The 17,975-nt window shown below is 42.1% G+C and overlaps 1 protein-coding gene across 1 annotated transcript; it reads right to left on the bottom strand.

Moving 5' to 3' along the window:
* Positions 1-11,801: 11,801 nt before the first annotated feature.
* Positions 11,802-12,164, bottom strand: LOC131517982 (large ribosomal subunit protein P2-like). The gene has a single exon (XM_058740581.1). It carries the CDS (start codon positions 12,162-12,164, stop codon positions 11,802-11,804), a length of 363 nt encoding a protein of 120 aa, XP_058596564.1.
* Between the last annotated feature and the right edge of the window lie 5,811 nt (positions 12,165-17,975).

The following is a 17,975-nucleotide window of genomic DNA, read 5'->3' as shown; positions in this document are numbered from 1 at the left end:
ACACACACACACACACACACACACACACACACAGGCTGTAACCACCCCGAATTAAGAGCCATTGGTTTTTATGATTCATATGTTGTGAAAGAAGAGTGAACTTGGGGATAGATACTTGTAGTTCTCATAAAACCTGGACAAAATGGCAGCCCAGTGAAATTTAGATCTACCCCTAACATTTTGAAACTTTGTTGTTTTTTTTTTAAACAAAGTAATCTAAAAAATCCCTTTTATTTTTAAATTTTATCTAGTTAAGCCCAATTTGAATTATTGCCCATGAGGCTATTTATGTACAACACATTGTAAAATAACAAATGAATTAAATAAGACTTATTTTTAATATTATCTACATATGAAATGTGAAGTAGAGAATTTAAGCAAACATTTTAAGGATTCAGACCAAAAAACTTCTTTTAAAAAAATGTTTATTTAATTTTTGAGAGAAAGAGAGCATGTGTGGGGAAGGGACAGAGAGAAAGGGAGACAGAGAATCCCAAGCAGGCTCTGTGTTATCAGCCCAGAGCCCAGTGCAGGACTTGAACTCAAGTCCTTGAACCATGAGATCATGACCTGAGCCAAAACAAAATGCTTAAGCAATTGGGCCACCCAGGCACCCCAAGTCTCTTTACCCAAAACAAGACAATCAACAGTAATAACAACAAAATATTATCTGGCTCTAATTTAAAACTTTAGAAAATTTAGTATGAATTGGATCTCCCTTTCTCTTTGTGCACATATATAGATTTAGTAATTATGCCTAGGTTCCCAAATTTTTCTGTTGAAAGGTTTTTCATTTTCCTTAAAGTCTAATGATTGTCAAGGTGGATGAAATAATAGATAAGGGAGGTGGGACCTTCCAACCGAATCAGAAGGAGGGCATGATTATACCATCCAGGTAAGGAATTCAAGGTCAGATGGTATAATCACCTGTAGGGGACCCAGGGTAGAATTTAAATTAAATACTTAGAGGCCTGTCTTCAGAATAGCTGATCTAGCCCATCCCCCCCCACCCTCCCACCCCCATAACTCCCCAGCTTACTTCCAATTTTAGTATATGTGCTGCCGAAGCGAGCACTCCCCAGCTTACTTCCAACCTTGTCTAAGGGGATATCTTCCATTAGTGCAAGAGGAAGCATAATCTATGGGTTTATTTAGCATTTGATCTTTGCGCAGAGGCTTCCATTTAGAGTAACCATTGCAGCTAAGATTTGGATCTGGTCCCTAAAATAGCCTGAACTGAGCGACCTCAGGCAAGTAGACGCAAGATACTAGCAATTTATTTCATATCAGCTCCCAGGCCATCACCAGATGATAACAACCCTTGGACACCGTTAATCTCTGCTTGACTCAAACTGGTGACCGCAAGGTGAAAGGCAGGGCGTTATCTCTGAGCAATTCATGTGGCCTTCCACAGATTGCCAGTTGGGCCAATACAATTGAAGCCTCTTCTCCAGTGGTTACTTTAAAATTTCATATCCAAAGTCTTTGGTCTTTGTTGGACTGGAAGGTAGGAGGGCTTTATCAAGGAAAATGCCCGAGGGCCAAGATGTGGGAGCTTAGAATCCAATACAAATTAGAAAGGTTGAAAAGGTAACTGTGTGTTTTCCCTGCCCAATAAACTTTAAACAACATCACTGTGACCATGACTAGAAAAAGACCTCTGGAAATTAATGTTTTTTTGCCAAACAGTAGAGGGAAAATGCACATATAAAAAATAAAAGGCAAAGTACTATCTAGAATTGCTTTTATTGTTTTGAAAATGGCTTTATTTTTGCCATCTGGAAGGTCAGTACAGATGACCATGTTCTCATTCCGTATCATTTCAGGGATAGAAGGGGCAGCAGAAAGTCGGGGGGGGGGGGGGAGGGGTTACAGTGTAGAATAAAGGAAAGCAGTGTAGTGGTGAAGGAAAGCTGTTGATGCCCAGAGGGAGACCAGGCTAAGTGACCTGCAGGGCAATTGCTAACTATTTGCACTTTTCAAATACCCAGAGGGAACAGTTTTAGGCTCATATCCCAGGGTACTCAGCTCTAGCCTCAAGTCACAGAAATACGCCTTTACTGCTTGGTAGAAGTATTCTGCCTCTGCGACTCCAGTATTCTAGTTATAATCATTCTATTTGGTTTTTGTTAAATGGCTCTGGAAAGGATTGACAGAGAAAAAAAAAATCGAGAGGTTTTGAAAATACTGTAGCTATTTTAATCATATGTTGTTTAAGGTCCCTGTGTTGGAAGTGGGTCATTGATGAAGTAGACACAAATTCTTTTGGGTATTTTTAGCAATAAGCTCCTTTGGACAAGATCAAAAATCAACTTGACATATGCAGAATTTCATTCGGTCAGCAAACAGTGTCACACAGACATCCCGCTATGCTGTTCTAGAACTTCATTCCTAGACCCTTTGTTTGCTGACCTAGCTTTTTAATTAACTGGTATCTGCAAACCCTACCCCATTGTTTGGTATCTTCTCCCCCAAATGATACACTAAATAAACAAACTCAAGTCATAATTACTAATCTCAGGATGAGAGAGCTGTATACAATTGGTAAAAGGACACCCCTTAGGGTAAAAAGTCACTGATTGATAACAGTGGTGTGTTTTGTAACATTGGAAGATTTTTTTTTTAAGGACTGTGGGGAAATAGGGCATGGAATAAAGAGTGAAGTCTTGTTACTGCTTAAGACTGGCCTTGGCTCTAGTGTCTTGATGATACAATGTTCAAAAAAACATGGACAGCGTTTGCCTAGTCAGACAAGAGGCAAAGCAAAATGTTTACGTATTTGGAGGAGATTACAGTGTCAGGACTATCTCTCCTTAGTATGTGTCTGCTCCATGAGAAGTGGGCTGGGATAGAGTCTAGAGCCTGGACAGAGGAGACCAGGCCTGCGTTCTCTTGGTCTAGTCTTGCCACGTCTTCATGATGGCAGTGATGAAGGTGGGATCAATCTCCCATATTGAAATGATTTGCATGTATCATAGACCAATCAGCAGGACATGGGACCAGGTGATTTGCTCAGCCTTTCAAAGATCTATCCCAACTGACAAATTTGCTGCTTTCCAGAGGTCAGTTTTTTTTACTGTAGGTCTAGAACTTTTATATTTGTGCGTTTCATGGATAACTGGAGCGGATTTAGTGCGACCAGAAACGGGTAGCTTCCCTCGTGGAAGTGCAGTCTGGTCTCCGCCCGCTTATCTTTTTCTGAATATCTTGAGCTTTCTCTGAGCTTTGGTTAATTTTACCTCAAATTCATACACAAATTGGGCTGTGGTAGGGGTGGTGTGAGTGAGAGGTATTTGGTTTTTGCCCGTGTCTCTGGCTCTCATAGTATTGTAGAAACCCTCATACGACAGTATTTAAATAAGCAAATGTGACTTCCAGGGGTCTTAGGAAACATAAGTCAGTCCATATTTTTTTTTGTTATTTGAGAAGCTGACCCCTAGTTCCAGGAGGGGAGTAGTTAAAGGCAGTGGGGGAGCATTCAGGCTTTAAAGTTCGATTGTCTGGTGTTACACTCCTCTATAATGAAGTAGATATTTTTCCTCATGAAGATTTTCTAACCCTTCTGTGCCTTAGTGTCCTCATCTGTAAAACAGGAAAACATGGTAGTTTCGACTTCCCTGATTGTCGTGAAGACAAAGCACTTAGCTCAGTGTCTGGTAGGTAATAGGTGCTCAATCCTTGGTCCCAGTTACTATTGCCACCCTTATGGTCACTGTCATGGTAGTCAGTCTCTGGCCGGCAAAACTGAGTCAGAGTCAGAAGCCTCGATGAACTAACGTTGACTGTTTTCACTCCACCAATAGGACAAGAACACAGTTATAGGAAGAATGCAAGAGTAACCGTGTACTGTTGTATAATATGTATCAAATTATAGATGTAGCGTAACCACATGGTTAAATTCATTTTGTGTTGGGTCTGCCTTTGTCCCAAAGAGCCTCTGATTTTGTTCAACAGTCCAAGAAACCGTAAGGATTTTGAAATCTGCAAAGGTATTTGGCAAAAAGGAAGGAAGAGCAAAGACAAATTTGACAAGAGGGTCAAAGTGTAACAAAACAAACCACGCTGCTATCTTTATTTTATTTAAAAAAAAAATCTTTTTTAGTATTTATTTTTGAAGGAGAGAGGGAGAGCACAAGCAGGGAGGGGCAGAGAGAAAGAGAGGGAGACAGAGGAATCGAGGTGGGCTCCACGCTGAGAGCAGAGAGCCCGCCACTGGGGCTCCAACTCACTAGGCATGAGATCATGACCTGAGCTGAAGTCAGCCGCTTAACCGACTGAGCCACATGCACAAGCTGGGGAGGGGCAGAAAGAGGGAGACAGAGGTTCCAAATATGGCTCCACGCTGACGGCAGAGAGCCTGATGTGGCGCTCAAATTCACGAACCAGGAGACCAAGACCTGAGCCGAAGTCAGATGTTTAACTGCTTAACCGGCTGAGGCACCCAGGTGCTGCCACACTGCTATCTTTAAATCATACGTCCAGTCCTCTCCATGTAAGATTTAAAATGTTTATCCATTATTGCACGTAGTTTTTTCCCAGCTCCAAATGCTCTGAACCCCAACCTGCTCTCAGTGTTGTTGAGAATGATACTAGCAACTTTATTCCCACATACTGCAGGTTAATTCAGTCTGTGGGCAATGTTTATTGCCTCCTCCTCATCTCTAAAAATGCTGTCAAAACATGGTTTTAATTTCCTTTTAAATGTGGCTTAAACAGGGCTGCCAACACATTTCACAATTTTCCCCCTAAACATCAGCCTTTAACAAGAAAAGTGTGGTAACGTTGTTTAGTAATAAAATAATAAAGACCTTGTAAATTGGGCCCTTGGTTTAAAAAAAGGAGAGAATAATTGGGAATAAAAAAAAGCTTTATGCAAATCAACTAGTAAGGATGATGGCAGAAGGAGAAGAGAACAGGGTAATGAATTTGTTCAAATGAATTTACTGAAGACGGCAATTCAACTCTCTAAGGAATTACAGAGAAAACGAGTAAGTGGCTAGAGGGGCTGATATCTCAAGAAAGCCTGAATAGGCAAAATGGACCACATTTGCAAAGAGCAAAGCTTTAGTCATCAGCTTCCACAGTTCTTCAGCACACAGGTCTGTGCAAGCAATTTGTTTAAGACTGCAAACTCAAAACATGTCTCTGAGGGCACGCACAGGGAGACAGGACCTCCTTTGTGACGTCTGTGATGGAGCAGGGACCTGACAACCACCTGCAAGAGTCTGAAAAGACATCACCCATCAGAATTGACCAGGGGCATCCGAGGGGCTAATTTGGAATAAAAATATGAAACTGCAAGATGTCTCAGTGATGACCTCTCAATGGCCGGGGAAGAGTCGCTCAAGGGAAGTGACAGAATCACCAGTCTGGAACATTTAAAGCCAGGGAAGGAAGAACCCTTGGAATTGAGCCTCAGGAACTGTCCAGCATCAGCCGACAGCTCGACTCATGACTAGGTGACCTGTTAGGTGAGAATTCCCACCTATCATGTACTTAACCATATGCTTATTGAATACCACTCTTGTTTTTCAATTCCTTTTGACAGTTGTGACACTAATGGTATTATTGCCAAAGGGACTTCTGTAGGTTCATATAGATTTGCATTTGTTCCACGAGGAGACGTAGTTATATTAATAAGAGTCCGTGTTTGCCTTGAAGACACTTCAGCTTTGACCTCTTCAGGAGATTGAAAGGATAACCAAGCACACTGTAGCTTCTCATGCCTGCTGTAAATTTCTCTGAAGAGCAGACACTAACTGCATTACTAACAATTATATGAATGATAAAATTATAATATTTTTCTTGTCCCGGAGACATTAAAATGGATATTAGAGGGGCGCCTGGGTGGCTCAGTCGGTTAAGGGTCCAACTTTGGCTCAGGTCGTGATCTCACAGTTCATGGGTTCGAGCCCTGCGTCGGTCTCTGCACAGAGACAGCTCAGAGCCTGGAGCCTGCTTCGGATTCTGTGTCTCCCTCTCTCTCTGCCCTACCCCACTCACTGTCTGTCTCTCTGTCTCTCTCTCAAAAATAAATAAACATTAAAATGGATATTATTTTTTTAATGTTTAATTTATTTTTGAGACAGAGCATGAGCAGGGGAGGGGCAGAGAGAGAGGGAGACACAGAATCTGAAGCACGCTCCAGGCTCTGAGCTGGCAGCACAGAGCCTGACGTGGGGCTCGAACTCATGGACTGTGAGATCATGACCTGAGCTGAAGTCTGACGCTCAACCGACGGAGCCACCCAGGCGCCCCTAAAGTGGATATTAGATTGGCTGTAGGAAAAGATTCTCAGGTGTCAAGCTTACAAAATTAAGCTTCCACTTAAACCTTCATTAGGATTTAGGAAAACTAGGGCCCTCGTAAGATGTATCTATTCATTCAGTAACTATTTGAGGGTCTTCCCTCTACCAGGCACACAAAGTTTCAGCTTGCATGGAACTCACGTTCATGGTTATGGGAGACCATTCTGCTGGGTGGTCACAACGGAAGCCAAGGCTTCTGAGTCTAAAGGAAAATGCTGGTGCGTTTAAGGATGTATGGAAATGCAAGTGACGCTAGAAGCTTAATGTTTGCTGATACTCGAATGGATGGGAACACGTATTTTTAACACATTTGAATACGATCCAGATGTCCCGATGAACGGTTATAGTTTGTGATGCTCCAAACTCAGGCCCCTCTGGGAGTCCTGGGTGTGTGGAGGGAGGTCAGAGCACAGGATATGCTCTGCACTGAGAACCTATGTAGGTCCCAGGGCCCGTGGCTGCAGAAGCTCCATATGGTGTTCTGTGTCCTGGCCTTGTTGTGTGACAGTTGCTGCTAACAAGCTTGGCTTAGGCTTGGACGTCTTTGAAACTCACCCCTCCTTTCCCCCCTCCAATTGCCTCCATCAGACTGACTCCTTAAAAAACAGGGCTGTGAATGGAATGGCCAAAGTGTCCCTGGGACAGGCAAAAGCAACCATCTAATGTTTTCTACAGACATACTGACTGTAAATTAAAGAAAGGCCTTTTTGGAAAAGACAGCCCATCAAGAGACCACTTAATGTTTAATTACATGCAGTTGGAAACTCCGCAGCAGCCCAGCCAAACAGGGCATCGAAATCTAAGACAGCGGTGGCTGGTGCAGAGTTTCCTTTTGGGCTACAGGTACAAAAATTCAAACCCAGAGTGGTGTATACTCACACCCCAAGGCGACTAGAATCGTTAATTATTACTGTCCCTGTGGTGTAATATGATCTTGGAAAATGTCACACAAGAATTCCTCCAAATTGTTTGTTTCATTACTCTTCCTCCTCCTCCCCAGTTTCTATTTCTTGGCTCTGTTCTTTTCTGTAGTTGCCTTTCTTTCTCTCTTTCCTCCCTCCTGATGGCATTGTGATGTTGAATTCACCAGGTGCGCAAACTTCCTCCCTCATCTGACACTTCTTTGGCAGAAAGCACAGGTAGCCCAGCAGGTATTGTCAGGGTCAAGTTAAAAAATAACAAAACCTGCCAATGCAGATTCTCTTCTCCTGGCATCAATGGGTTCGCGAAAAGGCTGCCGTGGCTTTCATATTTCCCTTTTTACAGCTGGCATGAACTTGGCAGTCATCTGTGGCTCACCACCTTTCTCCCACTTTGTCCTTGTCCGCAATGGGGGATGGCCAGCATTTGCCCCGGTCCTGGGTCCTGAGGTGGGGGGTGGGGTGGTAGGGACAGGAGCAGAATGATGAAGGAGCAGAACGATCTTCTGTTTAGAAAACGTTGACTGGAACAAGTACCGTTGTTAGGTCTCAACTTACACCTCAGGGGTCTCCGTTAGATCCTCGATGCATCAGAAATAAGCTGACTTAGTAAAAATATTGGAGATGTTGAATCTCTGTGGTGGGCTTTTAAAATCTAAAACCACAAGGAAACACCGTTTTGTAAGTCGCGAGTTATATGCCAGGTGAGCGCCCAGAGTTCTGACAGGCTGGGTAAACTCGGAAACTAGCTGATTGTGGGGTGCCTGGGTGGCTCACTCAGTCGGTTAAGCATCTGATTTCCGCTCAGGTCATGATCTCACGGGTTCGTGAGTTCGAGCCCCTCATTGAGCTCTCTGCTGTCAGCATAGAGCTCACTTCGGAGCCTCTGTACCCCCCTCTCTCTGCCCCTCCCCCGCTCATGCCGTCTCTCTCAAAATAAGTAATAAACTTAGAAGAAGAAAAAAAGAAACTAGTTGACTGTGAGAGAAACAGTACTAAGGTTTTGTTTCTGTTTTCTTTTTGGATGTATTTTTTTTATAAGTGTTTATTTGTTTATTTAAGTGATCTCTACTCCCATCGTGGGGGCTTGAGCTCATGACCCTGAGATCAAGAGTCACATGCTCTTCTGACTGAGCCAGTCAGGTGCCCCTGTTTTCTTTCTTATGGTCTGGTATTAATCCTACAAGAAATAATCCTCCTAGGGGGGAAAAAAGTGAATATATGTGTCTTCAAGCAACCAGACTTGCTGCAGGCATTAGAAAGCTTTGTCTGCAGTACATGTAGCTTCCACAGCTCTTTCCGAGAGGGAGTCCCCGCACTGTTCTCAACTCTTTCTCAGAGTGGTGTGATATGTGCTGACATTCTTGAACCTTGTCTACGTCCAGGGCTCCCAACACCTTGTTCTATCGCAATGAAATTGAATGATCAGTTTGTTACAAAATGGCTTTCTATACACACATTCATATTTCCTTTGATAATACAGTGAGATTAGGGGCACCGGGGTGGCTCAGTCGATACAGCATCTGACTTCACTCAGGTCATGAGTTCGAGCCCCACGTCGGGCTCTGTGCTGACAGCTCAGAGCCTGGAGCCTGCTTCGGCTTCTGTGTCTCCCTCTCTCTCTGCCTCTCCTCTGCTCATGCTGTGTCTCTCTCAGAAATAAACATTAAAAAAATAATAGAGTGAGATTATGTTTATTCTTTAATTTAGTGTGAAAGTCCTTACTGCTGCTGTGTCAACTATGGGGCTGGCCTTGTTTACAGTTGACTCCTGTGAGGAAATTCCTGAAGGAGGTGTGTGTGGGTGTGTGTGGGTGTGTGTGAACCAGAGAGAGAGAGAAGCAGAGAGACAGTGAGAGAGAGGTGCGAGGGTCGGGGAGAAACAGAGAGGTGATGGTGGTATATCTAGAGATTGTTAGATATGTAGCCAAGTTCTGGTTCCTCCATCCTCCTACCCCTTCTGGGTCAGGAAGGAAGAGTAGATAATGTTTCCTCAGGCTGAATGGCTGTGGAGCTCCTTCTGATAACTTTTCTGCTGTAAAACACTTGAAGTTGTGGCTACTCTAAGACATCATTTCTGTTGCCTACACCAGTAGGAAAGAAAATCCCAGTGTACTTTATGATACAATATTGATCAAGATGGGGGGGGGGGTTCCTGCAGGTAATGCTCTTTCATTTGACAAGCACAGGTAGGCATTCTGCAAAGAGATAAAGTGGTTAATATATTTGGAATAATCACTAATGCTTATGAGATAGTTTTAAGTGCGTCTGATCCACGAAGCCATTAAATTTACACCAAACATCTAACAAACTAATTGTAATATTAATGGGGAGAGAAAAAATTACGTTGCATAACTATTTATTATTTTAATTTTTACAAAGATAACATCGCTAGATACAAAATATTATCTATGTTTAAACATTCCAAGCACAAGGCAAGTGATTATGTTGTCAGGGAAAAAATGCCTCCCCTCAAGTTAATGGCTGATATAATGATACTCTAAGCCCCCATTAGCTATCCATTCCAATCTCAGATTAATCGGGCACAGCCATGAACCTGGGATTGGTTCCTATCTCCATATGACCAGTTTCACCTCCAGAAGATGACCAGTAATCACTTTATCATAGGTTACAGCAGGAGTCAGGGAGAGGTGGCAATTAGCCAACATCATGTTCACATACGTGCATGTGTACATGTATGTGTGACACATATACACCCCCCTGTGTATTTGTTGACTTTTCGTGTGTCTGTCATCTCATTATATAGGGTGAAATTTTCAGGGGATTTCACTTTACACTTATTTCTGTCCTCCCAGTACCCAGTCCAGGACTTGGAATACAGCGGGTGCTTAATACAGAGAAATTATTGACAGGTTATGATGACTCTAGCAACCAAAGGCAAGGCCAGGGGGTATTTATCTGTCTCTTTTGTTCCCTCTCTACCTTGACAGAGCCCTTACTTTGGTCTCTTATCTACCCATCCTGCTTTCTCTTCTCTACCTTCCAATCTGTTCATGCTGCTATTAAATTTAGTTTCTACAAACCAGATCTATAACGTATAAGGGCCACAGGATAAAGGCTTAACATGTTAGCCTAGCATTTACGGTTCTACAACAGCGCTTTTCGAACTTTAATGCGCATACAAATCATCTGGGGTTTTCAGAATGCAGATTCTGTTCTGGTGGGTCTGGGGGTGAGGCCCAAGAATTTGCATTTTTAACAACATCTCAAGCAGATGCTGCAGGTCCTGGGACCACATTTTGAACGGCAAGTCTCTACAACACTTGGCCTGGCCCAGGTGGTAAATGCCCTTTTAGCTTCATCTCAATTCACTCCTCACCCCGCGCCCTACATTCTAGCAAAACTTTTGTTCTTGGCATTCCTTCGCAATTCTCTGACTTGGGCTTTGACTCACATTATACCTTTTCTGCCTCCTAAACCATTACTCATCCTTCCAGACAGCTCAAATATCACCATCTCTGTGAAGACTTCCAGCTCAGCTGCTGCCTCCTTGGTCAGCTAATCCCTCTGTCTACCAGGTTCTCACAGCACTTTGCTAGGACTAATGTTTAGCACTTATTATAAGTTATCATAACTGTTTGTTTACATGATTGTCTTTCCAGCTAGACCACGAGCTACCCAGGGCAGGGGGCCAGCCAAGCCTTAGCCATCTTACAACCTCATCACCCAGTATAGAGCGCAGCACACACAATCGTACCTTAATATTAGTTGAATTGAATGGGCTTTTCATTATCACTCTTTTGCAGAAGACTTTTAATGATGAACATTTTGAGACAAAGACATGTCGTGGCGGAATTGAGGGGATCATAGTCGCTGATGTTAAATGGTAATTAAAATGCTTTAGCAAGGGATCATAGTCATTGTACTAAACCATGACTATATTAGTAATTAATGCTAATAATCAATAATAGTACTAATATTGCTATCATCTATGATAATAACTGACTATAATTGTTATTAACGATAGCTATTTTTTATCTACTGAATGCTACGTACCAGGTACTTGCTAATCACTTAGATATAAAATTTCACTTAAACTTTACAACCTATATTTTATCTTAGGTAAGTGCATAGACACAGAGTTTTGAGGATAGATCCAGTGCTGCAACCCCAGGAAATGATAGATTTGGAATTCGAAACCTGACTCTTGGATTCAGTCCATGCTCTTAGCCATTTTTCCCTTGCTGGAAGAATAGCCGGGTAAGTGTGTCTTCTTTCTAGAGCATTCACCAATTATATGTATTCTAGTTTTAAAAAGTTTTTATTTATTTAAGTCATCTCTGCACCCAGTGTGGGGCTCAAACTCAAAACCCCAAGATCAAGAGTTGCATGCTCTTCTGACTGAGCCAGCCAAGCGCCCCCAGTCACACGTACTATAAAACAAAAATATATGTACTCTAAATGCAGTGGGGTTTCCCTCCAGGGCAGGGATCCTAATCCTTTTCTGTGCTTTGGACTCCTTTGGCAGTCTGGTAATGTTCGTAGACTGCTCAGAACACTTTTTTAAAGTATGTATGTATATATGTATGTATGTATGTAAAAAAGGGATTTGTTTACAGGACAGCGGGACTATAATGGAACAAGTCAAATCCCGTGTCATTGTCCAACTCCTCTAACTCTTCCTTCTCATCCTTCTTCTCCTCTGCTGCAGCTGGGATGGAACCAGCAGCAGGAGCTGCAGATCCTGGGGAGGCACGGATAGCCACAGCCCCACCAGCGGTCACACTGGCCAACTTGCCAATACCCTGGGCCATGATGTCTTCAATGCTTTTTCCAGTCAACTCACAGATGACCTTGTCAAGCAGGTCATCATCCACCTCAATGCCCATGCTGTCCAGAATCTTCTTGATGTCCTTGGCACTGGGGGGAGGCATTGCCCTAGAGGACGTCAGCAGGTAGGAGGCAATGTAACACATCTCCTGCGGTGTCAGAGACTGAAGGTTTTTTTTGTTTGTTTGTTTTTAAGCAGGCTCTAGGCCCAACCTGGGGCTTGACCTCACAACCCTGAGATCAAGAGTCACAGACTCTTCTGACTGAGCCAGCTAGACACCCCAGAACATTTTTAATGCATTAAAAATAACAGAATTGCAAAGGAAACCAATTAGCTGAAATATGGTTTATCAAAATAGTAAAAAAAAAAAAAAAAGTTGTGATATAGTAATAGGTGCCTTTCTAAATAAATAAATAAATAAATAAATAAATAAATAAATAAAGTTTTATTTATTTAAGCAATCTCTACATCCAAGGTGGGACTAGAACTCAGACCCCGACATTGAGTGGCATGCTCTATCGACAGAGTCAGCCAGGAGGCCCTGTGCCTTTCTTTTTTAATGCCTTAAAAATAAGATCTAGCAGTGAGACTAATAATGACTTTAATTCTGAAGTTTTGATGGGCCTAGACAATATTTTGAGATATCTGCAACTGATATATGATGAAAATATCTATGATCTCTCTCTACTCAAGACAGAGTCACAGGTGTTGCTTAAGATACTGAAGTTTGTTGCCTATATTCATAATGGAAGAAAATGCTAAATTTCTCTAAGAGGTGAGTGCAATTAAAGGTGTGATTTTTTTCCTTCCATCTAAGTTCATGGCCCCTTCCCCCAGAATTCTATGCACAAACACCTTGTATATGTGCATGTGGGGATTGGTCCTTTGAACTTCAGATTAGGAATCCATGTTCTAGAAAGGACAGATTTTCTGCCTTTTGAAGAGGTTGGAGTGCTCAGAGATAGAAGTCAGCCAGATGGAAAAAATTGTCCCATGCACAGAAATGGCACAAAATCAGTGGCAAGAGGCACATGGTGAAGGAGTATAATTAAAGGGAGAGAGGAGGAGGAAGAGGAGAAACTTAGCAGCATTTGAGCCTTGCAGCAGGTAAGAAGTTCTTCCTTTGTGGAGTGGACCCAGAGATGTTCAGAAGAGGATGGGGAAAGAATACTTGGAAGAATGCAAAAATGTACATGCAAGTTTTAGCAATTGGAAGAAATTCTGTAGCTGTCCCCAACAGAAAGAACCACATTGTGATGTTACCATACTGAGGAGCACGAAGGGATCTGTGCCTGCGACTGTCAAGTGATGGCAGAGTGGGCAGCGTCCCCATCTTCCTGAATCGGTGATACATGGCAAGGGTCATAAAACCCACTACCCTCCATCTACTTCAACTGATTCAAATGAGAACAAACAACACAGTGTAAACCTAACCTAGTATATATCTTTATCAATTTTGAAGAGATAGGGAATCCAAAGTTTGGAGGCACAGGTAGAATTTTGACCACTGTAAATTATAAATGTGTCATTCCAATGGTATCAGATGCCACCATTTGGCATTCAAGCACACTAAGATCCAATCCCTTTTTTTCTCTTAGGGTCTATGTATCCTTTTCTCATGCACTTTATATTCTTGGCAATTAGACCTATCAAAATTCTGTGCCCGCTTCCATTTTATTCTTTGCAAATCCTGACACCAATAATGCCTTTTATTCTATCGCAATCCCTGAGTCCTACCCATCCTTTAAGGCTCAACTCAAATTCTGCCTCTTTTATAGCATTGTATCTTTCTTTCTCTTATGGTCAGTAACTCTCTTTGTTGATTCTATGGACAGTAAAAGTTGTGGCCTTTGGAGAAAAATTATACTAGAAAAAGTGCCCAGTGATGGAAGGAAAAGCAGAATAGAAAGTTAAAAAACCCCAATTCTTAGGGCCCTTGATAGTTCGATATCAATAGACTACATGAGTAATAAAGTGAACGTGGAGTATTAACCAAGGTTGTAAATATAACTGCACAGTTATCACCCTAATGGTAGTGATAGGAGTACAAATAAAATGTGGCAAGTAAAAATATGTATATTTGGTTAAGAAATTTAAACATTTCCAACAGAAGTGGAGGGGAAGTATAAAAAGATGCATAGTTTACATCAGCTTGGACTGAAATGATCAGAGGTACCTCCTTACAAAGATGACTGTGGTAGTAGCTGAAGGATGGATTGTAGCTCAGAGAGATTTAAGGCAGAAAGACCGGTTGACAGCCATTTACATAGCCCAAACTAGGGACACCTGGCTGGCTCGGTCGGTAGAGCACGAGACTCTTGATCTTGGGCTCATGAGTTTGAGCCCCACATTGGATGTAGAGTTTACTCAAAAGCAAAATTAAAAAAAAAATAAGTAAATAGTCCAAGTGAGATATAATAAATACCCACTTAAGACTTCAAGGTTTGGGGCACCTGGGTGGCTCAGTCGGTTGAGTGCCCGACTCTTGATTTCGGCTCAGGTCATGATATCTCAGTTCATGAGTTGGAGCACCGAGTAGGGCTCTGCATCGACAGCACAGAGCCTGCTTGAGATTCTCCCTCTCTCTCTCTGCCCCTCCCCTACTAGGACTCTCTCTGTCTCTCTCAAAATAAATAAATAAACTTAAAAAAAAAAAAAAAAGACTTCAAGGTTTCACCTGTAGGTGCCTGGGAGTACAATGACATCCTTAAAAGGAGTATGTAGAAAGGATTTGGGGGGCAGTTGCCAGATAAGAATGGCTTGGGCTCTAAAAACTCCTGGGGTGCAGGAAAAGTGAGAGACTTCCGATTGAGAAATTTACATGAAATGCCTCTGTAGACTGAATTAGTAGAAGTAGAGTCTTCCGCTCATAACTGCAGAGCTGCACCCAGGTCTGGGTTCACACTTTATGAAGGACTTTGAAAAACACGGTGACTTGCAAATTCTCTCTGTTGAAGAACATTGGAAGAAATTTGGAATACTTAATAAGTAGGGAAGATATAATCACTGTCGGTAAATATGTGATACACAGAAAAAATAAAGAAGGAATTAATTATATTCTAGAGTGAAAGGTAGTGGGGTGATGGTAGATGGAGTTACAGTGAGAAGAATCGGGGCTTATGCTAAGAAATAATTCAGTAACACAGAGAGTGACCAAATAGTGGGAAAGCGTTGACTTGCAGAGATGTCAGCTCTCCATCTGTGAACTAGTCAAGCAGAAACAGGCTGAGACTTTGGTCATGTGTTTTGTAGAAGGAATTCCTGTAGTTTAAAGAAGGGAGGTTGAATTACCGATGTTTAAGATACCTTGCGACTTTGAAGCCATTGGTTTCTGTTCACCAAAGGAACCTCCTATCCTGGAGGGAGGGAGCCTCACTTTGAGGACATGGTTGTTCTTTATCTACATATATCCACTGTCTAGTGCTGTGTTCAGCACAGAGCACTGGCGTTCAGTGAATGATTGTCAAATGCTGAATGAATAAATGGAGGCAATTTCAATTCAACTATGAACTGTGAAACATGAGTCAAGGCAGTTAAGCTGGGACACTCCGGTTTGCAGTTATCTTCAACAGGAAAGTCTCATTCTCCTAAGTTATGTGCTTTCTTTCCCTCTTCTTCCCTGATGCAGACTCACTTATCAGAAATACGAGAAAGTTTGATCATAATGGAATGTAATCATCTTATCTGGAAAGTCAGAACATGCTTTCAGGGTAGCAGAAAATTAAGAGACTTCAAAGTTGCATTTGATTTTTATTTAATTAGTGAGATTTAATTAATTAATTTAATGAAAATTTGAAGGCATAAAAACACCAGTGGCTATTAAAAGTTCTATAGCTAGAAATATACTAAGGTGCCTACGGAAAAAAACAGTATAGAGTCAGCTTTCACAGCTCTGAGGCAGTTGAGCATCATGTGATTGCCCTCACATTCTTGGGAATCATTTGACATCACAGGTGGTTCTCCCAAAAGATCCAGTTTCTCACCTATCCTTTGATATTACTTGCACACTGATTATAATGCCCATAGTTGTCAGTCTACATTAACGCAGACTTTCGGTGCAATTGACGTGGGGCTGAAATTTATGGTTCCCAAGGCGGAGAACGGTCCAAACATAGATAGTGCCTGGGATGCAGGGAGATGTCTCTTCTCACTGGGTTGCCTTCACAAACATTGTGTGGAAGAGGTACAGATCAGATTCTGGAACATGTCATCCTATGTGCAGCCATCATCCAGATATGAAATTTAAGGCTACCTTCTCTCCTTAGGTTTATTCTGGAGCCAATGAGAACTTCTATGTGCTTACAGAGAAAAGAGGGGCCTAAGTATTCCTTATGTGGAGAGGAGGCAGGACGTTGCTTTCTAGCACATTTTGGGTGGCAGAGTTATCTGCTGACCCCTGACTGCCAAGCAGCCCTGGACACTTCTTGGTGCATAGCACACACTCAGGTCAGTGTGGTGCATGTTAATGAATGTTGTCTTAGAGATTGCATGGCTGCAAAGAGAATTATTACATCAGATGTGGGTAGTTGTGACCGTAATGGGAGTGATTATAAAGGAAGTAAATGAGGGAGCTGCTGCAAAAGTAAAGGTTTCTTATCTGAACAACGTAATAATTGCAACCACACAACTGAGTGCAAAGATAAACAGATTCCGACATTAATGTTAACACTGTCTCACTGGCCTGAATGGAAACACATTCAGTTGTCATTTGATTACTTTTCATTAATAATAAAAGAAAAACCTACGTGCCTAAAATCCTCTACTGTATTTGCATTATCAGTGTTGACATTATGGATGGACCAATCTGCTTATTCATATAATTCACCTTAAATTGCCCTATCAGAAGAGGCTGAAGGAAGGATTTCTGTGAAACGTAGGACTATACATGTGCTTGTGTACGTGTGTGTGTATTTATGTTTGAGGGATGGCATTAATCATATGAGACATGGTTTTAAAAGCTCAAATTGCAGTGTGCTGAAGGTTGCATAAACTGAAGAGTATAAATATTCTAGTAGAAACTAAAGCCTTTAGCACACCTGTCCTTGGTAGTTTCCACCTGAATACCCAAAACAAGCACACAAGTTGAATGTTCTTACGGATCCTCTTCTATTCTATCTTTCTTCTTCTCCCACCCCCAACCCCATTCACTTTGAATCAAAGTGTATACAGATGGTTAAAGGGAGAACTTGATCTAGTAAAGGATTTTTTTTTTTCCTCTCCACGCATGTTGTCTTTACACTTTAGGGAGTTTCAGAAAGCAGGAGCTGGAGTACTTCTCATTGGCCGTCAGGGATGGGCAATTCAGTGAACTGATGATGGCAAATTCTAAGAAGAGATTTAATTCATATGGCCAGGGGATTTAAGCACAATGGGCTTCTTTCTCGGACAAAATTCCCGAGATAGTCACTGACATCCAAATTTGACCTCTAATTAATTTTAAGTTCATTGAAAATTTGGCCTGAGGGGATGCCAGAAGGGACCCAAGTGTTCATTCCCGCTCAGCTGCAGACCTGAGGAAGCCATGAAGCCGCTAGCTTTACCCCTGGAGGACGGAGTGCAATGGGGAGTAGAACAGAAGCCCATTTAAGAGTGTTCCAGTAAATGTTTACCTTAGATGCACGTAGTTGTCTCGTTCTGTCTTTATAGGTGTAAGATCAGCATGCTCCAAGTAAGCTTGCAGATCACCTGGAGGGCTTGAGGAGCCACCACGAACATTCCTTTATGAGTAAGGATATTGTAGAAATGACCAGCTTAAACACAGCTCACCGTGATGCATCACATTTAAAAAAAATTTCTTGGCAGAGGTTTTAAGTCAACACTCAAGAACTTAGAAATGATGAAAAAGAAAAAGCTACCCTGATGATCTCCAAAGCAGAGATAACCAGAAAAAACCATGATGGAGATTACTTTCCTGACATTTGCACTGATATTCAAGAGGCCTAAAGGGAGATTAGGA

Source organism: Neofelis nebulosa, chromosome 7 (assembly GCF_028018385.1).
Source record: "Neofelis nebulosa isolate mNeoNeb1 chromosome 7, mNeoNeb1.pri, whole genome shotgun sequence".
Classification (NCBI taxonomy): domain Eukaryota; kingdom Metazoa; phylum Chordata; class Mammalia; order Carnivora; family Felidae; genus Neofelis; species Neofelis nebulosa.
The sequence above is the reverse complement of the archived record's forward strand: the minus strand, read 5'-3'. Positions and strand labels throughout refer to the sequence as shown.